Source organism: Dreissena polymorpha, chromosome 12, assembly GCF_020536995.1.
Source record: "Dreissena polymorpha isolate Duluth1 chromosome 12, UMN_Dpol_1.0, whole genome shotgun sequence".
Lineage (NCBI taxonomy): Eukaryota > Metazoa > Mollusca > Bivalvia > Myida > Dreissenidae > Dreissena > Dreissena polymorpha.
This window is the reverse complement of record NC_068366.1, coordinates 17,810,447-17,837,368: the sequence shown is the minus strand read 5'-3', so window position 1 is coordinate 17,837,368 and position 26,922 is coordinate 17,810,447. Positions and strand designations below refer to the sequence as shown.

Sequence of the window (26,922 nt, the reverse complement as noted above, 5' to 3'; positions counted from 1 at the left end):
CTGTTAATCATACGTCAATTGTTTGAAGGAGCAACCCACAACAAATAAAGCCACTGAAACAGTTTGCAGTTCTGCGTAAACAAGAAATGTTATTGCACTTTCAATCCCAATAACTATAAGATCTGTCAATAAACGAGATAACCCTTGAACATGCTTTATGATTCTTAGACATAAACATGCATACTATGTGTGTTGTGAATGACAAAAGCGTACGAGAAACAAAGTGTATACATATGAGATTCAAAGCAAAACATGTGATCACAGTTTGCATCCTGAAAATGTTATAATTAGAATAGCAACAATAATTCAGTGTACATTGCAGCTGTTAAATATGGCAGCATAATGATTGCTGCGAGATTATTAAAACAATGAATATAAAAAGTATTGTGCATGTACACACCTAAAATAACTATGTCTTCAGCACATCGTTTGGCAGTATTGAATGTAACCCTTTATGGGAAATATATATAGTTATCATATTTCCAACAAACATGTTCAGCACGTTAATACACTTTGATAAAAAGGTTAGCATCGAATTTATATTATATTCTACGACAAAGCTCTCTCTATTTTTACCCGTAAAATGGCGATAAGTTCCATTATCAGCTCTTTGGGTGTATCTTCCTTTACCGTTACTTCCGATTTCAGATGAGGCCAAAGAATACTGAGATTATTGTGGGCGAATCTCAAATAATGATCCCTGAAGGTAACGGCGTCCCCGATGCTTTGTAATACCGCGTTCAGCGTCTCTGTTCGATTGTCCGCTATTAAATAGTCTCTCCATTGCGGACATACCATGTCGTACATTTCATAGATGGAATCCCGGTATATCTTGTCATTCCAATTCAGTATGGCTATCTCTTCCCGTTGAAAATTTGATGCCCTGTACGACGCGTTCCTGTACTGGCGCGTCAACTCAAGGCGCTCAAGTTTGTCCCTACGCTTTCTCGTTTGTTCAAGTTCGTCGGGAGGGACAGTCTCCATAGCCGCTCGCAGTTTCGGTAACCGATATATTACCCGTCCATCTTCAGTGATAAGTTCTTCTAATTTACTGATTAATTTAGACCTTTCGTTTACAGTAGTTCGTCCAATCAACAGGTCCCTACCATGTATCATGTAGTACGGAAGCTTATTATTGGCAAGTGCAGTCTTGAGGAATTTCAGAGCAAGTTGTAAGACGGGCATTAGGTTCTGCTCACGGAATATCTCTTGACGGTGCGACTCTACAATCCAGAATGCCACATTCTTCATGATAAAAGACGACATATCACGGCAGATTGGATGAAGTACCTCTTTGTTCATAATTTTCAGTAGAATGTACAGTTTATACTGACACTCGTTTAAAGTTTCAGTTAGCTTCAATTCCGCATAAATAAAGCAAATGCGCCATTCCATGCCTCGATTACTTGAACCCTTACATCCAACAGGTACTAGCTGCGCATCTAGATTTATGACGTCATTTATGACGTCAGCACATGGCCACCCAAAGGGTCTCTCCCGTTTAGCCCAGTCGGCTAAAACCTCTTTTTGGACAACGCAGCGAAATGCGTACACGTCATCCCTGCGATATATCCCACGGGTCGAAGGGACGGCGGGCCCCGTCCTAGCTGCCTTGTTCCATCCACCCTCTGAATCAAAAGAAATGGTTCGCTCAAATTCTTTCGTAAACAAATCACTAGAAATGAAAATTTCACCATTTTGGTTTGTGACTAGCGACGCTTCAAGGTTTTTCGGCGACTTAACACCTCTTGTTAACAACTTCAGTGTGTAATGTCCTGGGTGGCATGCTTCCCCTAACATGCAAAACCCTGTTGTGTCATTTGAAAACATATTTGTTAAAATTTCAAATTGACAAACAATATTTTGATATATGTTCAAGTAGTCGTAGTCGCTTTCAAAACACGATGCTAAGCCTTCAGCCTTGCTGCCGGCTGTTACTTGCACAATTTTGTCCTCTCTTGCATTGTTAATCATCTCGTCTATCCCATGGAACACTCTCCGCCTTTCTGCGATAATATCATGACTGTAGCCAACATAGTCTAAGAGTTTGAACAATTGACGTGATTTATCATCGCCATGGTTCACTGAGCCCTCTACTACGGTTTTTGTTCGCCTAGTCTGTGGAAACATTTCCAGAAAAGCCTGTTGCTTTCAATTGATGAATCGCCGTGATATTACCAGCTTCAGTTTCGCACTTTGCACATGCCGAGTGGATATTCTTGCTGCTCGCATGGCATTTAGGCAAACATTTGCGGAATCAAAAAGCAGATTTCTTGGTGGGTCCAAAGATTTTAGCAATGTTTTAGTTGCCATAGCTAGACTTCCTGAAACGAGAAGTGAAGACGGTTTGAGTGGTATATAAGAGTAACCGTGTTTATATTATATTCTGATCTGTGTTGTAGTGTAAATTGTTCTGTTCTGTTCGGATTTAGTTCTAAAATGGCACACAGACCGTTGAAAAACGCCATATGTGCTATGTGGTCGTGCGTGTGCGAGCGTGCGTGTGTGTGTGTGTTTTATTAATTTTATGAGGGCTTTTCATGCCTGAGGCTATGTGAGGACTCGGAGTGTGTACATGCACGCGTTCTTGTGCTGAGGGGGATGTGGGCCTACCCAAACTCCCTTTGAGCCGCGAATTAAAATGTAACCCGATTCGCCGGAGTGAGAAATCTGAAATAACGTGGCCTCTATCCATATAGCCACATATCGAGTTGCATAAACCTTGCTTAAGTACTTATATAAGTTGTCAGTGGAGCCACATTTTAGTTTTCATTTAATTTGGAAACTATAGCAATCAAAAGCTTTTCGTCTAAAAAATACTACTGAGATAACGTGCATATTTCCCCATATGACTCTTTAAAATGCTTAGTTTCATATACCTAGCGTCAGGACGTTTTAGTGATATCCAGATGTGGACGTACTGACGTTCGCGAGAAAACGGACCGAATTGCAACTACTATTCCCTACGCCTTTAGAATGAGGATAATACAACTAGATAACGACCTGTAAATGAAACGATACTATAGTATTGTATACAACGCTTTTTAAGTACAATTCGAATAAAAGACTTTTTATGAAAAATGACCTTGAAATGAAATACCCGGTAATCGATACACATATATATATATATATATATATATATATATATATATATATATATATATATATATATATATATATATATATATATGAAGGGACACAGTAGATATGAGCCTTTTTCAAATCGCAGTCGAAGATTTAAAAACCTGAAAACTGACCACAAGTTCAAGGTCAAGGTCATAAGGGTAAACAATTGTGTGCGTATGGATAGGTGTTGTTTGGATACACATGCATACCAAATATGAAAGCAATATCTGAAGGGACACAGTAGTTATGAGCCTTTTTCGAATCGCGGTCGCATATTTTGAAATCTGAAAACTGACCCCAAGTTCAAGGTCAAATGGGTAAAAAATTGTATGCAATTGGAAAGGTGTTGTCCAGATACACATGCATACCTTCAGTACATTCGTCATTATGTGTAGTAGTTTTATCATTATGCAGCTGTGCAAACGTCTTAATGCGGTCACTTTACCCTGGGATAGCTGGTTTACAAATACTAAGTGCACACAGGTAACTTACAACTGCTCCACTTGAATCATAGGTAGGGGCAGAAGGGTCATACAAAGAATTCAATGCTCATTTTGTCGGGTCAGGGATCAAACCCAGGTTACTCAGTTTTGTATTCAAGCCCTCTACCAACTCAGCTAGCCGGCCTATTAAGGAATTATTATGCTCACATCTCTTAGCAGTACTTTACTCCCAAAGAGCTGCTTACCAAAAAACTAAAAAAATATTATGACAGTTTCTAATGTAATAAAATGTAGTAATACATTTAAATGGCCATTAAAATTTTCAAAACTCGAATGGCCCACCTAAAGAATTGATATTTTCCTCCTCACATCATGGCATGGAATGTTTGCAAATGTATAAAGAAGCAAAATGATAAGAATAAAAATTGAATTTAAAGTATTTATAAAATAAAGAAATTCAAAATTTGAACTTGTATAGGTTATTATCCATGTTGCTTGTTCACTCTCATAAATACACATAACACACTTTTCTTAATGAACCCATTAACAATTAAAATTTAAAACAGATGGTAGCAGAGTAACTCAAGAAAAACTGCTTTGGTATTATGGCCCTCTTTAAGTAGACAGGTGAAGTGTATCAGCTTACAGTCAAGAATATTACCGTTCATAAAATATTTCCCAATAACAATCAAAGGCCAACAGTTCTTACCTCTCAATGACCATTATAAAATCCCTGTCACAAGTTGTTTTAATGGCTCCTGTTTGGGTTGGGTCACTCAGAATAGAAGTGCAGTACAGCTTAGTTTAGCTTAGATTTACTCTACTATTGCCTTAGCGTGTTCACTGGATTATAGCCCAGTATTAAATTACAGCATGAATACAATTCTTGTTCAAAGCTCGTGAAATATTATACATGGCCATTGTCAGGTGATGAAAACACAGTATGTCTTGCGTTGTAAATAAAACATGTACACCATTATGGCATTCTGTTCTCCACCTACAGACCAGCCTTAAAATTTCGCACAAAAAGAAAGTTGCAGTTGAGATTTTAAACTCTCCAGTGTAAATAATAATTGCTGTTCAGGCCCATAAGCTGTCATTATAAATGTTGAGAGTTAACAGAAAAAGTTACCGTATGAAACTAGGCAGCAAATTTTTGTGGCTTGGGAACATGAAATGCTATTTTGTTGACATAAATGTATCAACATGTACTGAAATATTGTATGCACGGTAATCTTGTGAATGTTGTTGTTATCTTTAAGAAGTTATTGTGACTGTTTGTTTCTCAATCTTTTACCACTCAGATACAAATTTTGACTCGTTTGTGATCCCTTCGAAAGTAATAAAATTTAAATTAAGACTTTGTTTACTAGATTCTAGCTTTAAATGCTTCACCTCCAATCCTTAGCTACTGATGAGCAACAACGCATAAAACCTAACAAAATGCAAATTACTCACAGGCTATTCTGGTTTTATGCTGGTTAAAATAGCCTTTTAAACTTTAATAAATTCCTGAAATTGAAACAATGCAAACAAAAGCTGCGTTTGTGAAACACAATGCCCCGAACTGCACTTTGAAGCAGCACAGCCGCTATTTTAGACAAAACAAGACCCATATCTAACCCAAAAATCAATGAAGAATTTCACACTTCATCTGTAAGTCATGTAGGAAGACTCACAAACCAAATATCAGCTCAATATCTGAAAGCGTTGTGTAAATAAAATCTGAAAAACGGTTATTATAGAGACAATTTCAAACTCAAAGGCCCATCATTTCACCAAATATCAGTGGACCAGAATGAATTAAACACTTCATCAGCAGGTAACGTAGGTAGACTCAAATACCATAAATCAGCTTAATATCTGAAAGTATTGCGTAAAAAACTCCGGAAAACTGTCATTATACAGAAACCCAAAGCCCATAAATATGCAAAAATCAATGGACAGCAACGAATTTCACAATTCTTTTGTAGGTCATGATTGTAGATTGAACACATGCCAAAAATAAGCTCATTATATGAAAGCATTGAGTAAAAAAAATTCTGGAAAATGGTTATTTTAGAAAACATTTCTTATTCCAAGGCCCATAACTTCGCCAAAAAATCAAGCAGGGTTTTTTGTCCTTTTGTGAGAATGGCTGTATTTAACAAATTTGGGAAATTTGTGACTCAAATTTTCACAATTTCAAGAAGTTTATGACTCATATTTTCACAATTTTAGAAAGTTTGTTACTAAATTTTGGATTATATCCCTTTATAATCCCTTATCAAGAACAGACTTTGTACCTGCAAAATGAAAAAATAAAATTATCTCCCTTTAAAGCATACTACATTTACTTCCATTGGCAAACATTTTGATCAGTTTAATACCCATATTATCCTCAAATTCAATGGAATAAAACAATTTTCACACTGCAACTGAAGGTCATATACTAGGTAGTCTTATTTATAAGACGCGCAAAGAATTTAGAGATACTTTTTATATGGGCTAAATTCTTTGGAACGTCTTATCGGGGAAGGGCCCATTATGTGGTGGACACCAGAAAGTTAAATTTTCATTAATTTGCGAAAAATTGCAAAATAACATTACCAACTCGTCAGTTTTAGTTCAGAAGTCCATTTTGAATTCTTCAGTTACGGTAAACTTCTGCTTAAGGTAGCGCACCCCTAATGATTTCCCGCGATTTATTTTACGATCATTGCCGATCTTCAATGATCGGTTATTTCCGAGAGATGATTTTTTTTCTTCAAACTTTGAATTTTGATATATGTTTACGTAATTCCTTTATAGTACAGTAATTTAACAATTAAAATTGACTTTATATAAAATATATATACCCAGGGGGCACGCGTATACGGGAGCTTACCGCGTTTAAGTGAGAAAGTTGTTGCAAAACTTCAAAAATGGCGTCGTTTGTTGGATTTTCTTAAAGGAAGGGAGGATATTTTCACCCGGTAAGCCCCTTTGTATTTATAATTATTTTAAATGAATACGCCGTTTCGGCTCTCCGGTGTGTGTGCTTCCTTCGGTTTTTTGTTTCAAGATCGTAGACGTCGGGATAAAAAAGTAATTGAAGGAAAACCGTCCACAAATCTGTTGTCTACTTACGGGACGTTCGAGAAATTGGATGAACAAATATCATTTTCTCTTATAATACACAGTATTGACACACGTGAACAGTAAAATATAAATAAAATCATGATTATTTCATTTTACCGACGCCGTTTTATCACTGATAATTAATTTATTGCAAACATTATTGGTTTAACCCCCTTATTTGGAACTGACTTCCTTTTAAGCACATTTTGGGACCTGACTTCCAAATGACAAACAGCTCTTTCATATGTAAAAGAGCTTGACATGACATACCTACCCATCTTAAATAAAGTGTATATGTGTACTTCAATATTATAGTTTTATAGTATGTTACGTGGTGCAATATAAGTGTTTTCTTAATCACGTTACTTACTGTAGAATCATAATAATGCTGTTCGAAAAACCTGCCGACCAATTGAATCAACTTCACCTATTTTCAAGAAGATGGGTTGTGTGGTGGCTGATGTACGAGATAATAGAACGTTTATCTTTCAGTAATATTATAATTAATTCCATGTATTTTATGACGTGTCGACCTTATTCTGCTATGAACTTTTTTAACCATTCTTTTACTGTCTTTTCAGATGATGCAGGTTAAAGGGCGAAAATAAGTGCATCTTTCGTTGCAGTATATGTAATCAGGAATTTTACATCATGGGAGGATTGAGATATCATGCCCCATTCATGGACCACATGAGTTTAAATGTAGAATATGCAAGTAAGAATCCTTCAACAGAGCCGGACTAAAACAGCAAATAAAAAACACGAGCATAACAAAACATGTACAGCTGATGTTTGTAGTGTTTTTGTTTTATTTATAAAGTCTACATAGATACGTCTGCCATATAATTGCTATGAGTGCTACTTACACGTTTTATTCCGTATATGCCATGATGCTAGTTTCTCACTTTGTTATGAAAATAAACCATAATCTGTGTTACGTCATTTCTTCCTACGATGTCTCTGCATAAATTTTTAATTGTATTCAGCACTTACATACATGATAAAAAAAGATTTGGGTCGGATTTAATTCGTTATGCATTTGACATATTAACATTACTAACGATTAGAAGGCAATGTTAGGAACAAACGAAATAATCTTTCTAAGTGAACCAATACTTTATTCCCTCAATACAACAGTCATAAATAATAGGTATTCACATAGGTATAAAAGAGAAAAAACATACATGTATAAAAATTATATTGATCACTTCTACTGAAATCATATCGTGTATTGCATTTGCACAAATCTTTCTATCCACTACAAATTCACTTTTTGCGATTATAATATAGTGACCAACTCAGAACTGGTTTAAAAGAAGGTCGTCCAAAATGTGTCACATCAAAGTCACATACATGTATCAGTATCGTTATGGTAAAACGCGTCAAATGTCATTGTATTAAATAAACAATTCATATTTAAGTATCATAAAAAAACATCCACCGATATGCATCTTCTAAGCAGATGTCAGGTATTCCAAATTGCTTCATGTATTCCGAATCGCAACAATGGCAGTATTTGGTTACATCAACCTTATACTAGTATCAAACCGGCTTTACCCTCTTCTGTTTTTCATTACACTTTTATTGCACGTATATGTGATTGTTTGGCAAGGTACTTCGACGTAATCTTTTTTGTTTGATTGGTGGGTTTTCATGTACCTATCGCATTCTAGAGCGGTACACACTTTGTAACGCCGTCTTTTTTAATCTTGGCATCCTCAACATATATAACTGGCGTCTAGATATCTGGAAATAGTAAGCATAGTATTCCGTTGGATGCATATTCAAACATAAGTATGTCTATATAAACAGGTAAGAATTACGCTGTGTTCATAATACCGTCGAATGTCTTATAGTACACACACTAAATGTAAGCGTTAAGTACGCGATAAAACATATAATAATACAAATTAATAATAAAACAATTAATAGAAAAAAGAAAACTCTTGATTTCTTTAAGTGAAAATGTTTTCCAAGACATTCGCACCAATGCGGAATTCATTCACGAAAGTTATTTCGCATAAAACCTTGTAACATAGGAAAGAGCTGTTAATCGATTGGAAGTCAGGTCCCAAAATGTGCTTAAAAGGAAGTTTAGTTCCAAAAATGGGTGTTAACCCGTCATAATTCGGCATTAAATGAATTAATAGACATAACAACGCGTCGAGATAATAAATATTCGTGATTTATGTTATATTTAACTGTACGCATGCACAAATACTGTTTATTATGAGAGAAAATGATATTCGAACATCCAACATCTCGAAGGTCAAGATATTAAACAACAAATTTGTCGACGGTTTTGCTTCAATAACTTTTTTATTCCGACGTCTACGGTTTTGAAACAAAAAACCGAGGGGAGCACAAACACCGTAGAGCCGAAAGGGCTTATTCATTTAAAAGAAATATAAATATAAACTGGCTTACCGGGTGAAAATATCCGCTACTCCTTCACAAAAACCACTTATACGACGCCATCTTTGAAGTTTTGCAACAACTTTCTCACTTAAACGCGGTAAGCTCCCGTATACGCGTGCCCCCTGATACCGTGTACCAAATATCATCTGAAAAAATACGATTTCGCGATTTCTTCAAAGATCGCAGATCTTTTTTAACTGTTTATTTATTTATATCTAATTTATGCTTAAGCAAATGTGAAGTTGTCGTGGTCAAGTGATTAAAGCGATAGTCTAGAAATCTTTTGGGATCTTCACGCACAGGTTCGAATCCTGCCGGTATCGCATACTTTTTGCGGCGCTTTTTATTTATTTTCTAACGTAATTTGATTTAATATAGCATATAAGCTATGTTTAATTGTTAAATGTTAAATATGTTGCAATTTGTATGCATATTCTTCATTGTTTTAAATTAAAACAACGGTATGGCTCAATTGGGAGATTTACTGCTGAAAACACGAATCATGCATGTTGCATTTTTATTTTTATTTCAAAAAGTAAACGGTAAATCTCTATTTCTTGGTATTTTTGCTGTATAAAGTGTATCTATAAAAACTAAGTTCAAAATATTACTTAAATGATACTATTTTGAATTTTATGACATTTTTTTAAACCAACTTTACTGGGCTGAAATCACTTACATTTCATGGCGCTCTTCTATAGATAAAAAATTGTAAAAAATAAATGTCTGTAAAAAGAATACTTATTTCATCTTGTTTAAACTTTAAACATCGTTTACTGCATCTGTACACACCAACTGCATGCCCTTATTTGGAAATGTGAATGAATTATGGAACTTTTATATACCCCAGGGGTGAAAATAAACTGGACAAAAGCCGAGCGTGGGGTTGGTTTTGAAAAAATCGGTATAATATTATTTCGTTTAAAAGCATGGAAAGCCCACCTACAAATTTGCATGTAGTTCAGTGAAATGATGCTGATTAAGAAAATAATTAATTAGATTATATTTGGATATGTGCCCAATAGGGATGCACTACCTTAAATCACAACAATGTCACTGACCTCTTGCCATATTATGAAACAGATTAAAAAATATCAACCAATCAGAAGAAGGCATTACGGTGTATCGTGTACGCGTAATTTTATTTAACATGAGCTTTTACAACCGACTTTTACCTAACTAGATCTTGTATGCTCATCTTTGTCGATTTAATAAGCATATGTTCAAAACAGTTGTACAATATAAACTCTATAATAAATCTTATGGAGTTAAAAAAGGCCGACAAGCCGGAGGTATTTCTGTTTATTTTAAAACCTCATTAAAAGATGAAATATCAATTGTAAAAGTAAATGATTTTGGCATAATATGGTTAAAAAAAGATAGAAAACGATTAAATTTTGATAAGGATGTTTATATTTGTTGTACTTACATTCCACCACCCAATTCGAAAGTCTTAAGAGATGTCGTATTTTGATTTTTTCGAAGAAATAGAGAATAATGTAGAACAATATTGTACCTTAGGATATACTTTTATTGTAGGAGATTTAAATTCTAGAACTGGCTTATTATTGAATATATTATAATAAAATAGACATTTGGATGAAACTTACAACGTTAATACAAATTCAACTGAACCAAATTTAAGACACATTCCGAAACGAATGAATGAAGATCATACAACTGACTGTCAAGGCCGATCATTAATCTCTCTATGCAAATCAACCAACCATATCAATTTTAACGGTCGTATGCCCGGAGATAGAACAGGTAATTACACCTTCACCTCACCACGTGGTCTTAGCGTAACCGATTATTTACTAACACACCACGATATATTCCTCGGGAATGTCATTCATGAATTTGAAATACTTGATTGGAGCGAATTCTCTGATCATGCTGCACTTTATTTTAGTTTTCAAACAGCAAGCAATATTAGCTTACAAAGCAATAAAAAGGAAACAAAACTACAAGAATTAACAATAATATTTGATAAGGATAAGTCACAAGAATTTACTTCGTTAATAGATGAAAAAATATATGTATTAAATACAATTTTTACTGAAATTAATGCTAATAATCAAATTAACACTCTGACGCAATATTTACACGAAAGTAGCATTCAGATATTTGGAAAAGTATTTACAACAACGGTATGGCTCAATTGTTGCAATTCATAACAATAAACAATCACATTCAAAAGCGCCAGAATGGTTTGATAATTCTTGTAAAACTGCAAAATGCAACTTCCGTAACGCAAAAAAATAACTTTAATAAGAATAAATCCAACCCAAATAGACAACTATTTGTACATTATAGAACACAATATAACATTATTCGTAGAAAAGCAAAATATAGATATAAGATGAATGAATGCACGCGGTTAAATAAAATTCCAAAAACACAACCAAAAATGTTTTGAAAAACACTTAAAAAATGTTATAAACCTAATAATAAAAATGCAGAGCACACAAATATTAACGCAATGTTCAATCATTTTAATAACTTAATCGGAAACGATGCATTCGATAATACAGATTTTGATATAAATGAACGAAATTTAAACACACCACAAACCGAGACTGAACAGCTCGATTCGCCAATTAGAGTCAGAAATATATCAAGCAGTTTTCAAGCAAAACAACGGCAAATCAAGTGGACCTGATAAAATTTCAGCTGAAATAATTAAAACAGCATATAATTCTATAAAACCGTACTTAACAACTATATTCAATAACATTGTTGATACTGCACAATATCCTGAAAGCTGGGGAATGGGTTACATCACACCAATATTTAAAGGCAGGTGATCCGAGCGATGCGAAATATTATCGCGGAATAACATTAAATAATATGTTATCAAAGATATATTCCCAAGTACTATTAAACAGACTAACGAAATGGTGTGATGAAAATAAAATTATATCTGACTGTCAATTTGGTTACCAAAAGGGAAAGAGCACAGTCGACTGTATCTTTATACTAAACAGTATAATTAACAAAGTTCTAAACTCTGGTCAAAATTATTTTGCATTTTTATTGATTATGCTAAATATTATGACAGTATAAATCGATCACTATTATGGCAAAAAATAATCACCGAACAAATAAGCTCTAAAATGGTTTCCGCATTAAAAGCTATGTATTAGTCAGCCGTCAGGTTAAACAATCAAACATCAGAATACATCAATTCACATGCTGGTGTGAAACAAGGCGACCCATGCTCAAGCATCCTGTTCATGATGTTCGTTAATGACATTATTGAAAATATTGACTCTACTATTGAAGGAATCATAACGATCAACGATATTAAATTCTTTTTAATATCTTATGGCGATGATCAAGTCCTATTTTCAACTTCTCCAACATCAACCCAACTAATGTTAAATGACGTTGAAAACTATTGCAATAAATACAAACTGAAAATCAATACGAGTAAAACATAAGTCGTTATTTTCGAAAAATATAACCGACACACAAGTTTTAACTTTACGTTATATGGTGAGCCGTTAGAAATCGTCACATCATTCAAATATTTAGGTGAAACTTTATTCAAAAACGGAAACTGGTATGAAACAATAAAATCAATATCAGAACATGGTAACAGAGCGCTTCATCGATTTTACTCTGAATTAAACCAATATGAATTCCAAACAAAAGAAAAATTAAATCTTTTTGATAAATTAGTAACCCCCGTTCTTCACTATTCTGCTGAATCTGGGGACAAGATTCAGGAAAAGAATTAGAAATAATTTATACAAATTTTTGGAGAAAAATTATATGTGTCAACAAATCAACAAATCTATCAGCACTATATTGCGAATTAGGACGATACCCCTTATCTGTGATGCGTAAATTGCACATCTTAACATATTGGTTTAAAATAATATCATGTACAAATGAATATATGAATCACTTTTCAATGACGCAGAACAAAACATAACATACAACAAAAGAAATTGGGCTTATCAAATCAAATTCAACACTCGAGCAGCTAGGTTTAACTTTTGTATGGACTGAACAAGAAACCCTGACAAAAAAAACCTACATATACAATCTAATTAAACAGCGATTATTCGATCATAACAAGCAATACTGGTATAGTGAGATCAATAATTCATCAAGACTAAATACATTTAGTATCACTCGAGTGGCTTGTGTGATGACGTATCACACGAGAGGCTCCGCCTCTCGTGTGATGCGAAATAGCACAGGCCACGAGAGTGATGCAAACTCTTGGAACAATTGACTAGCGTAATATTCCTTTTATTATATACAACAACAAACGAAAACAGTTAACAAATGTATTTTTTACTTTAACAAAACTGACAAAACAATGACTAAAACGGTACACCATAGTTTATTTAAGACGCGTATGAAAACAGTTTATGTTAATTAACGTATAACATTTGAACCGGGAAAACACAGGTTTTCGACACGCTTACCTTAATGCCATCGTTAATCCAATTTTTATAACAATTAAGTTGACAACTTAAATCCGATGTTTATAACAAAAACGTTTAAACGATATGCATTTCCACTTCTATCTCCCATGTCTTTATCGAAACTTAGTTTAAACCACACTATTGTATTGTATTCCTATCGAAATATACAGTTATGCATGATAAACACACACACCAAAATACGTTTGAAACACATAGTTTACTGCTAAAAAACACCACGTTCTACATGCAGGGGCGTTCCTGAGGCTATTTCAACTATACGCACGACCGAGCAGCAAAGCTGCGAGTGGGGGTAGGTGCGGGAGGGGGTTTCCCCCTCCTGCGAGGGGAGTTTGGGGGGCCTCCCCCTAGAAAATTTTGTAAAAAATCATTGCAGATGGTGCGTTTTGGTGTTATCTTTCAGCCACGTTTTGGCAATTTAATTCTTAAATTTCTTGCTTGAAAAAGACCGATAAAAGAAAAAAAACTAAGCCCGTCATTATTTTCTGCTGAAACTGATTTTATGTGGGGTATTGGGTAAACAGAAAATTAAATTCTTTTTTAATTAAACTGTAAAAGAAACACTGTTTGAATGAAACAACAGCATGCTCGCTGAGTATTGAGCGAGCATGCTAAACTTTTATTTAACTCTGTCAATAAAAACAGTTTGGACTATGTGTAATTTATTAAAAAGAAAACATCCTCTAATTTCACATAAAACACAGGTCCACTTGTATGTGCAATACTACACCCTGAAAAGTAATGCTTATCTTCGATCTATTCTTTGTGCAAAAATGTCGACCACATGCTCAGCGTTAATTTCTCTTTCCCTATATACATTAAGGAGTCCAAGTCCAGACAAGCGTTCCGTCCCTATTGCACTCTGCAAGTATGTCTAGACCCTTCGCATTGTGGAAAACGATCTTTCTGCAGTTGCGGTGGAGACAGGCATTACGAAGAGCGGCATGAAGCATTTTCTGATGCTGGGGTATAGCTGCTCACTCGCAAAAGCTATGCTCTCTTCAAGTGTTTCAGCGGGGTCAAATCTTCCTATTGCACACTTAAAATTAGTCGCAATCATGCACCGCGATGCAGGATTAACTTAAAATAAACCTTAATTAAAAGTTTAAGTGTTTGAGCTAGTTTTGGTATAAAGTTAAGATAATTATATTTTTCTACTGAAATTAAAAATAAACAATAAACTAGGAAATGGTTATATTAGAAGAAAAAAAAAGTAAAGTGAAAAGTTCTTGTGGGGATCGAACCACTGCCCTTCAGGTCAATAATGGGACAAATGACGAACAGCTAACCGATTGCGCTACAGGGGCAAGTAATTCAGAACGTCATTGATTTTTAATATAGCTATATATATATATATATATATATATATATATATATATATATATATATATATATATATATATATATATATATATATATATATATATATAAACTAAATAGTGAAGAACAATTTCGAATAAAGATACCTACAATAATTTGAATGAAAAAATAATTTGGGCATTGCCAATAATTTTATCATGATTTTTACGTCCAGAAATGTAAAAATTCATAGAAATGCTAGATTTTAGAAATACATTTCAAATTCAAGAACGGGTAGATCTATAAATCAAGTCTTAATCGACATTATCTTAAGGGAAATGTAAAGCTGTGGACATTTTTCCACTTATCTGTCAAAAGAGCTAGCTTCTGAGTATCATCTCATGTTTCGCTGACGCTATCTCTAAAAACATCTGGATAAAGCGGAGCGTTCGCCGACATTTTTGAAAATTTGTGCCATGTAAACATAATTTGGTACCCAATTGAAGGGCGACAACACAGTCGTAGAGTCTACACAGTGATTACTACCCCTCATCAGTGAAAAAAATACTTAACTTCGTATGTTTTGAGTTAAGACTGTGTTGTGTTTTGTACCCACTGTTATTTTCTAAAAGTGGACCTCTTGTTTGCTTGTTTACATAATTATACCCCTAACCCCCCTAAGCCCTCACTTTTGATTGCATTTTTCGAGTTTTCATTTTTTCAAGTTTGAAACTGAATTATACGCACGTGCGTACTGTCGTATGCCTAGGTACGCCCCTGGCATGTCCTTAGAGTTTAGATAAAACTATTGTGTTTTGTCACAGAAATGACGCCACACGATGTACTACGTAATATATTTCGTAATATAAAATATTTCTATTTTCGGTGCGTGTAATGTGACGTCATTAAATGGGTCGAAGTAGTCCGGCTAGTATGGTAATACGGAATTGGAAACAGCGAGTAGCGTAGTACGGGATTTTTTATTTCAACGATTGATACAACCTGTATTTTGCTAAAAGCATTAAACAGGTATATAATAAATGATGATATTGTCTGCGGAGAATGAAATTATTTTCTAAGAAATGACCGGTCTTATTTTTTATAAAAAGTTATGATTTTACGTGATAACGTTAACATTCTATGAGCAGCCAACATCAGACATTTAATAGATGTATGTGCAAGAAAACATCATTCTTGTTGTTATTGTACTTGCGTTGTTATGCATCTTCTAATTTCACTTCCTAATACACCAACAAGCATATACATTTGAGATGAACACAATTGTTAAATTACCAAATCCGGTTGATAAGCATTCCAAATTGGTTCATACAGACATTAATGTGTACTGGCAGCTATTTCCATCTGAGACAGACTCTTCAGATGGGTAATCGAGATGCCAAAAGATAACGGAGTCATGGGTCATTATTTTTCATAAGAACAGCCTTGCCATTTTGAAATGTTGAAATTAAGAAGCCAAAAATGTGATAGCTAAGTTGATGAGCTGTGATGAGTTATGTTCATATAATGCATGTGATTGTTGCGTATTTGTCTAGAGCGGAAGTGGAGGAGGTAGTCAAACTTTTCGTGTAAGTCAGTCGTAAAAGTCTATGTCATCTTGTTTCAGTTTGCAGCGCGTATAATCTGCCCCCATAAGCGCGTCACTGCGATCCGACCCAGCCCATAGCCTTTAACCGCACAAACAAATAAGACAATCGATCCCAAATCCATCTTCTTTCTGCCCAGAACCAAAGGTTGTTTATTGTTGTACTGCATGATTACATTACTTGGTTGAAGTTGTGGTAATGTATATGAGTAACGGTTTCATAAATTCTGTTAGTTTATATTGCCTGAAGATGGGAGACACTATATTTCATTATTAATTCCAAAAATTAATTTTCTAGAACTAATTATATGCTAACATATTAAGTTATATTACTTACAAAATTTATTAAGCAATCTATTGACATAATGCCTTGCTCATATTATATTCGTAGCTTATTATCCTGTTATAGGCTAGGTCATTATTGGTTTTAATGCGCAAATGTTTTGCTATTCGGGGAGTCCAAAGTAGGTTTAGTTAATATAAATCTATTAATCGATCGCGGAGCCGAACAGACTCCTGTCCAGAGTCGCCACCGCATACATTCCTACCACTGTCTACCAAACATCCAGGCCGCGTACCACACAGGACAGCGCACACTAGCGCCCCTCTCATACTTATTTGCTTTAACTTGTCATAAGTTATCTTATGGTGTATCACGAAGTTCTATATTGTTGGACACTGCCCTTATGCTATGCTCGCCGCCAAGAGTTTGGCGAGAACAGTAAACGCCTCGATTCCAGAGGTGTCCCTGATTCTTTTAAGTGCCCGGTGTAGATCACCGATACACTGCCCCTCCCCCCCCCCCACACACCGAAAACATGTTAGTTAGTTTATGATATTATTTTCAGTGAAAAGCCAGTAGCTACGAGCAGTGAGCGGAGAACATAAATAAGTGAAATCAGTTGTATAATCCACCAGAGGTAAGTTTTTAATCACAAATAATAGATTTCAGAAAACGAAAGTAATGTTAACAATTTCAGCATAAAATGTCAAGGTCGATCCGAAAGCATCCAAATGAAAACTCGTCACGTGACAAAGCGACAATGGCGTCAAATTTGTGAATTTCAGATTGATGAGAGTTATTTTCATCTATTGTAAGATGCATTTGAAACATTTGAACCTTAAACTATTCCCCGATGCAGTTATTTATATTCATTCACCAATATACGTAGAAATGTATCCAAGAAAATGAGCTTTCTTTGATTTATAGCGTGACATTTATATGTTATAACTCTGGTTGACTTTCGATACGGGGTTGGCTTCAGCGTACAGGTCTGTCAATACTATATAAACTGTACGCTGAAGTTTCTTTAGCTACATGAAATTAATTATCCTCATATCCTGACAGTTATAATGAACATCAGCATAATCAGACACATTTTTCTCATCACCTGATTATCAATATCAATATTATTAATGTTGCAGTCGTCGGTGAATATCCATTCGTTTTGATATGGACTATCAGGAATGCTCTGGTTAATGAATTTTTTGTTAAGAAACTTTTTATTTTACTTAAGTACTCACATAAGGGTGATGTAAACATTGTGTATTATATGCTAATAATGGTGATAATATGATAAAAACATCATTACGGTTTAGATTTTATATGACGATACAATCTTAATTACGAAGATAATAGAGATAATGGCGGTGATGCTATTATGGTGTTGTTGGTGCTGATTAAAGAACATGATGGTGGGTTGGTGCTTATGTTGTTGCTGATGATAATGGCGATGTTCTGCGGCAGAGGATGGTGAGGAAAATAAGGATAAACAAAGGAAGATGATGACAAGATTTATGTACCACTTGTACGTGGTGCAACAGAAACAGAAAAAAACGCGTTCACCGCTTTTTCTTCGATCTCAGATAACGTTAAGTTCAAATGCAGCGGTCTAATTATTCAAAATGTAAAGGTGAAGATAACTTATTTTCCGTAAATAGTTGTATAAACAAAGTTATATATGTGTAAACAAAACTAGCAATGTGATATTTAATGATGACAAGTACGTATATGTAAACAACTTACTGCAATGTTTATGTTTTGAATCGATAGACAGCTCGCGAATAAACATTGAGCATACTTGTATATACTCTATGTTTATGAACGTCTTTGAATCGTACACGCAGGATAAAAAAACGTATTAATTTGTGTCATATCTTTTATAAGATAAATTGAAAAATCGGATTATGATTCCAGTCTTTGCGATTGTTCAAAATACGTGTAGAATGGCTCATTGACATACTGGAATGCTTTAATGTTTTTTTATGTAACTGCGGTTTATATGAACGCAAGTCAATGAATTAGCGGAGTCAAAGTCCTTGCTTTTCCGTTTTTAACATAAACCATGCGATCAAGAGTTTATGAGAATATCGTTATACATGCTGAACACTTCCATAGTAGATGCAACTGTTTTACGCGTAAAACGCATTATTATATAATGATTTTCACTCATAAATAATTAAACATACTTTTTATATGTCATTCGTGTCGTTAACATAAATCATACTATGTTATTATGTATGGATTTATACGACAGCAGTGTGATAAGTGAATAATTCCGCTAGATCGCTATCCCGCTATAGTTCGTAATGCGGATCATATACTTGTATGTTTCCTGTCCGGACTGGTTTTATTTGCATCTTACAGTGAAGTGTTTGAAACACACATTAGTAACTTGAAACACCGAAGTCTTACTTGTATGTATCGTGTCCGGACTAGTTTTATTTGCATCTAACAGTGAAGTGTTTGAAACACACATAGTTACTCGAAACACCGAAGCCGAACTCAATATCAATATCAAAGTAACAGAATTTATGAAACCGTTACTCATATATATTACCACAACTTCAACCAAGTAATGTAAACATGCAGTACAACAATAGACAACCTTTGGTTCTGGGCAGAAAGAAGATGGATTTGGGATCGATTGTCTTATTTGTTTGTGCGGTTAAAGGCTATGGGCTGGGTCGGGTCGCAGTGACGCGCTTATGGGGGCAGATTATACGCGCTGCAAACTGAAGCAAGATGGAATAGACTTTTACGACTGACTTACACGAAAAGTTTGACTACCTCCTCCACTTCCGCTCTAGACAAATACGCAACAATCACATGCATTATATGAACATAACTCATCACAGCTCATCAACTGTCGTTAACATGAATCTCTCGTCGATAACATGAATCATTACATATATATGTATATGTTATTATATGTGGATTTTGTACGACAGCAGTGTTTTAAGTGAATACTTCCGCTAGTTCGCTTTCACGTTATAGTTCGTAATGCGGATCATATACATGTATGTTTCCTGTCCGGACTGGTTTTATTTGCATCTTACAGTGAAGTGTTTGAAACACACATTAGTAACTTGAAACACCGAAGCCGAACTCGTGATGTATTGTTAGAAACGCATCACATGAACAAATATTAAGTTACCACTTGAGCAATCGTTGGGAATAGGGCGTCACATTACTTTCATTTCTTGCAATGATTTAAGTTTTGCTTTCTGTTTTCAATACAACAATATTATAAACCAAGAAAAATCGTTCTGTAAAAATAAATGACTCGCCCAATATTTAAATTATATACTAGAGTTCAACTACTTCTAGACATCTTGTCAGTCACGAGTATAGCGTGTTCTGAATTATAACGCAGTGATAAGTCGTAAACAGTTGTTGCAATATACGTGTATGACACATCGATAGATAGAAACGACACAAAATATATGTATGACACATCGATAGACAGAAACGACGCAATATATATGTATGTCACATTGATAGACAGAAACGAAGCAATATAATTGTATGACATATTGATAGACAAAAACGACGCAATTTTCTTGTATGACACATTGAAAGAAACGACGCAATTAAGTTGTATGGAACATTGATAGACAGAAACGACGCAATTTAGTTGTATGACACACTGATTTAGGCAGAAAAGACGCAATTTAGTTTTATGGAACATTGCTAGACAAAACAACGCAATTGAGTTGTATGACACATTGATAGACAGAATCGACGCAATTGAGCTGTATGACGCATTGATATACAGAAACGACGCTTTTTTTGTTTGACACATAATGGAAAAAAATCGACGCAATTTTTACTGAACTTCACCTCGATAAACCATATTGACGCGATATATTTGTATGGCACGTCGATAGACGTAATGACGCTAGATATTTGTAAGGCATATCAATAGACAGAAACATCTATTGGTTTGACACATTTATATATTTGTAACGTAACGAATATTTGGGCATTATTGAATAAATATAATAATCGAAATTTGCATCAAAGTAATAACACAAATTTCATTCAATCTTCAAACGGCAGTCACGCCTAGACCTCCATTTCCTTGCCTCGGGTATAAAACGTCAAACATTGGTCAATTTCGTATGTATTCGTTAAGTAGTTTGTTGCATACGTTATATTTACGTTGCAATTGTTAGACACGTGACTTTGCACACGGACCGTCAGAATCTGCACATGTTACAATCAACTGTTTAATCGTTTGTATCTGTATTTTTGACTTTAGAAACTAGACTTACACAGTATCACGCACAAAGCCTGAGATAGAAGACACACAATTTGTTTTGCAGCGTGGCGGCCCTCGGCCGTTATGCCACCGCATGTATTATGTAGTGCAGAATATTGTACGGACAATGGAAAGCTTTGTGTAAGAATTTAATCAACAAAAATAAATCGAAAGCGTTGTGTAAGAATTTAATCAACACAAATAAATCACTATAAAACAGAAACGGACTTGTCCACGTTTATGTTTGAGTTAAATGACTACGTGATATAATAAACAACGCAATATATTTGTTTGAAACTTGGACATAAGTAAACTACATGTACTTAATAGTGACTGTACTGGCACATCCACAGAAGGCAAGCCCAATCAAAAACTGACACATCAATAGACGTTACAAATGCCAACATTTGTTTGACACATTACTAACGTCAATGACGTATTGTACGCGTGTTTGTTTTACACACTAACACAAAAGACACTTATATGTATATAGGTGTAAAGTCGTATCGCCAATATCATGCGTAGCACAAGCTAAATTTGAGATCTCAAAACCAACTCCGAGGTGTATAAATTAGGCAAATCAAATTTTCAAACAGTTGTTTATTGATTTGTGAGGATATTAATAACAATCGGATACTGAAATGATCGGATTAAATAAACTAATCATACTCAATTATGTGCATCGGGATTTAGGCAATACATTTTAGACGGGATATGTATATTGAAGTCGTGTTTGGAAAAACCCAACTAGTAGTAAACCAATTTGTTTCGATGTCTTATACCCACTAAGGTCGGGAAACATAAAACAGGAAGCGTTAACAAATGAAGCATACGTAGCGGAGAAAAGCATAAAATGCCAAAATTATTAGTGCGATTCGCCACACAATAAGTATGTCATTTGTAGACCTTATCTTGAGATAGTTATTAGCATGTGATAAAGCACAGGACAAAGTGTTTTTGATGATTTAAATATCATTGATAACATCGCGAAAATGTATGATGCGTGACGAAGAGTTGCATCCATATGTCTATTGTTATGTCCAACATTTCATATGTATAAAGCGGTCAACGCCCATGTTATTATTGTTATTATGCTTTAGTTGTTAGGCAGCTTCTACTTTCATGTTCGAATACGCATTCAAGCATTTTTCAAATCTGGTTGATACGCATTTAAAAATTGATTTAAATATTGCACAGAGTGATTGTCTGAACGCAGAACTGTTCTTTCACAGATTAATTATACTTATGTATGTATATGTATGATGTAAACAGTACTGTACGTATTGTCTAATTGTGTAACTATTTGAAGTATATAGTTGTAGTTAAATAACGTTTATATATGTTCTTATATAAACTTTATTTAAGAATGTACCTTTAGGTCGTCCTTCCCACCAGCTTTGGCAAGGTAATCACGTTGATAATGATGACTAGTTTAATATACTCATAGTACAGATATATATTTCAGGGTTGCATACTCTTATATTCAGTATAGACCTAATAGATAATAGAAATGACCGCTTTTGAAAAACAACTTCCAACATTGATGGAGCACTGTTAAATTTTCCTTTTTGGTCTGTAACGAGTATGTCCTACTATATTGTTATGTTAACTTTTTGTATCAAGACATTTTCGTGTGTTTAAAAAAAATTATAATTGTAAAATTTAAGTGGTATTCAATCAATACTTAAAAAACTGTAATCATTTCACAAAGGTTTTATTTTCGAACGCAAACTTATCAAAAAGAGGTACGCGAACATACTGATATTTTTCGCAATATAGGGGTAACACACGCACATCTTGAATGTAACAGGGTACTCCAATTTCTGTATACATTATTTATATATGTTAACGTCTGTTAATCATATGTCTATTGTTGGAAGGAGCAAACCACAACAAATAAAGCCACTGAAACAGGTTGCAGTTCTGCGTAACAAGAAATGTTATTGCACTTCCAATCACAATAACTATAAGATCTGTCAATAAACGAGTGGATCTTTGAACAGACTTTATCATTCTTAGACATAAACACGTATACTAAATGTGTTGTGACTGACAAAAGCGTTCGAAAAAAGTTTATACATATGAGATTCCAATCAAAACATGTGATCACAGTTTGCATCCTGTAAACGTTATAATTAGAATAGCAACAATAATTCAGTGAACAATTCAGCTGTTTAATATGGTAGCATAATGATTGCTGCGAGTTTATTAAAACAATTAATATGAAGAGTGAAACACTCGTAGTATTATGCATGTACAAACCTAAAATAACTATGTCTTCAGCACATCGTTAGGCAGTATTGAATATAACCCTTAATGAGAAATATATATAGTTATCATATTTCCAAAAACTTGTTCAGCACGTTAATACACTTTGATAAAAAGGTTAGCATCGAATTTATATTATATTCTACGACAAATCTCTCTCTTCTTTTACCCGTAATATGGCAAGCTGTTCCATTATTAGCTCTTCGGATGTATCTTCCTTGACCGTAACTTCCGATTTCAGATGAGGCCATACAATACTGAGATTACTGCGGGCGAATATCAAATAATGATCCCTGAAGGTACCGGCGGCCCCGATGCTTTGTATTACCGTGTTCAGCGTCTCTGTTCGATTTTCCGCTATTAAATAGTCTCTCCACTGTGGCCATACCATGTCGAACATTTCATACCTGGCATCCCGGTATATCTTGTCATTCCAACACAGCATGGCTGTCTCTTCCCGTTTTTTGATGATTTGATTTGATCTCCGGTACTGGCACGTCAACTCAAGGCGCTCAAGTTTGTCCCTACGCTTTCCCCTTTGTTCAAGTTCGTCGGGAGGGACAGTCTCCACAGCCGCTCGCAGTTTCGGTAACCGATATATTACCCGTCCATCTTCAGTGATAAGTTCTTCTAATTTACTGATTAATTTAGACCTTTCGTTTACAGTAGTTCGTCCAATCAACAGGTCCCTACCAGGTATCATGTAGTACGGAAGCTTATATTGACAAGTGCAGTCTTGAGGAATTTCAGAGCAAGTTGTAAGACGTGCATTAAGTTCTGCTCACGAAATATCTCTTGACGGTGCGACTCTACAATCCAGAATGCCACATTCTTCATGATAAAAGACGACATATCACGGCAGATTGGATGAAGTACCTCTTTGTTCATAATTTTCAGTAGAATGTACAGTTTATATTGACACTCGTTTAGAGTTTCAGTTAGCTTCAATTCCGCATAAATAAAGCAAATGCGCCATTCCATGCCTCGATTACTTGAACCCTTACATCCAACAGGTACTAGCTGCGCATCTAGATTTATGACGTCATTTATGACGTCAGCACATGGCCATCCAAAGGATCTCTCCCGTTTAGCCCAGTCGGCTAAAACCTCTTTTTGAACAACGCAGCGAAATGCGTACACGTAATCCCTGCGATGTAGCCCACGGGTGAAAGGGATGGCGGGCCCTGTTCTAGCTGCCTTGTTCCATCCAACCTCTGAATTAACAGAAATGGTTCGCTCAATTTCTTTTGTAAACAAATCACTAGAAATGAAAATCTCACCATTTTGGTTTGTGACTAGCGACGCTTCAATGATTTTTGGCGACTTAACACCTATTGTTAACAACTTCAGTGCGTAATGTCCTGGGTGGCATGCTTCCCCTTACATGCAAAACCCTGTTGTGTCATTTGAAAACATATTTGTTAAAATTTCAAATTGACAAAAAATATTTTGATATATGTTCAAGTAGTCGTAGTCGCTTTCAAAACACGATGCTAAGCCTTCAGCCTTGCTGCCGGCTGTTACTTGCACAATTTTGTCCTCTCTTTCATTGTTAATCATCGCGTCTATTCCATGGAACACTCTCCGCCTTTCTGCGATAATATCATGGCTGTAGCCAACATAGTCTAAGAATTTGAACAAGTAACGTGATTGATCATCGCTATGGTTCACTGAGCACTCTACTACGGTTTTTGTTCGCCTAGTCTGTGGAAACATTTCCAGAAAAGCTTGTTGCTTTCAATTGATGAATCGCTGTGATATTACCAGATTCAGTTTCGCAATTTGCACACGACGAGTGGATATTCTTGCTGCTCGCATGGCATTTAGGCAAACATTTGCGGAATCAAAAAGCAGATTTCTTGGTGGGTCCAAAGATTTTAGCAATGTTTTAGTTGCCATAGCTAGACTTCCTGAAACGAGAAGTAAAGACGGTTTGAGTGGTATATACCAGTAACCGTGTTTATATTATATTCTGATCTGTGTTGTAGTGTTAATTGTTCTGTTCTGTTCGGATTTAGTTCTAAATGGCACACAGACCGTTGAAAAATGCCATATGTGCTACTAGTATGTTGTCGTGCGTGTGCGTGTGTGCGTGTGAGTTTTATTAATTTTATGAGGGCTTTTCATGCCTAAGGCTATGTGAGGACTCTGAGTGTATACTTGCACGCGCTCTTGTGCTGAGGGGGATGTGGGCCTACCCAAACTCCCTTTGAGCCGCGAATTAAAATGTAACCCGATTCGCCGGAGTGAGAAATCTGAAACAACGTGGCCTCTATCCACATAGCCACATAGCGAGTTGCATTAACCTTGCTTAAGTACTTATATGAGTTGTCAGTGGATCTACATTTAAGTTTTCATTTAATTTGGAAACTATAGCAATCAAAATCTTTTCGTCTAAATTATACTACTGAGATAACGTGCATATTTCCCCATATGACTCTTTAAAATGCTTAGTTTCATAAACCAAGCGTCAGAACGTTTTAGTGATATCCAGATGTGGACGTACTGACGCTCGCGAGAAAACGGACCGAATTGCAACTACTATTCCCTACGCCTTTAGCATGAGGATAATACAACTAGATTACGACCTGTAAATGAAACGGTACTATAGTATTATATACAACGCTTTTAGGTACCATTCGAATATAAGTCTTTTAAAAAAAAAGACCTTGAAATGAAACACGCGGTAATCGATACATATAGATGCAATTTGAAAAGTGTGCACAAAAGTAATTAAATCTATAGCCTAGTTTGCAAGTATTTTTTTCAAACGGTACCGCTTTTAAAACCGAAAGTAGCATTTCTACACGTATACGTCCATTTCGACAAACGCGACTATTTTTAAGTTTTAACGCGCAAAAAAGATGTTTACCTTGTAACCACCAGATATATTCTAATTGGCATCTATAACATTAAATCTATAGCCTAGTTAGCAAGTAATTTATTATTTTTCAAACGGTACCGCTTTTAAAACCGAAAGTAGGATTTCTATACGTATACGTCCATGTCGATAAACGCGTTTATTTTTAAGTTTTAAAGCGCAAAAAGACTGATTTCTACGTTGTAAGTACTATATATATTCTAATTGGCATAGATAAAATTAAATCTATAGCCTAGTTAGCAAATAGTTTATTATTTTTCAAACGATACCGCTTTTAAAACCGAAAGTAAGATTTCTATATCTATACGTCCATTTCGAGAAACGCGATTATTTTTAAAGTTTGAAAGCGCACAAAAGTCGGATAATTACATTGTAACCACCAGATATTTTCTAATTGGTATAGATAAAATATGTTTCTTATTTAAACTTAAATTTACTATGCCAAATAAGTTGTGTGGTTTTAATGTCACAAACCAAGATTTAATAGCTAATGGTACGATAAGCTTTCTGTTAAACTAAGATCGATGTAGCTTAATGTCTTGATAATTATGATTTTGATAATACAATGTTATACACTAACGTATTCATTTATATCCGGAGTTAAATGAAAAACCAGTAAAACCTTAAGCACTCAGTAGGGACGCTGGCATTTATTAAATATATCGCAACTCTATAAATAGTTGATCAGAAAAACCCAAAAGTTGTCTCTGTGGGAGTAATGTGTGTCACAAACGTAACTGCGCAGAAAGGCAAACACGTAATTTCCGTATTTTGTGGAGAA

The 26,922-nt window shown here is 35.0% G+C and overlaps 2 protein-coding genes across 2 annotated transcripts in view; both read right to left on the bottom strand.

The window, feature by feature from the left end:
* The window catches only part of LOC127854300 (solute carrier family 35 member F2-like), a 154,737-nt gene that overhangs the window by 36,669 nt on the left and 91,146 nt on the right, over positions 1-26,922 (bottom strand). The window lies entirely within an intron of this gene.
* Positions 388-26,922, bottom strand: LOC127854299 (uncharacterized). The gene is made up of 2 exons (XM_052389388.1): positions 26,722-26,922; positions 388-2,324 (listed from the first exon to the last, which is right to left on the bottom strand). Exon 2 carries the CDS (start codon positions 2,128-2,130, stop codon positions 550-552), a length of 1,581 nt encoding a protein of 526 aa, XP_052245348.1. The 5' UTR covers positions 2,131-2,324; positions 26,722-26,922; the 3' UTR covers positions 388-549.

Excerpts from the sequence above, each read along its gene's own strand:
- LOC127854299 (XM_052389388.1), bottom strand. The coding sequence starts at position 2,130 with ATGTTTCCACAGACTAGGCGAACAAAAACCGTAGTAGAGGGCTCAGTG.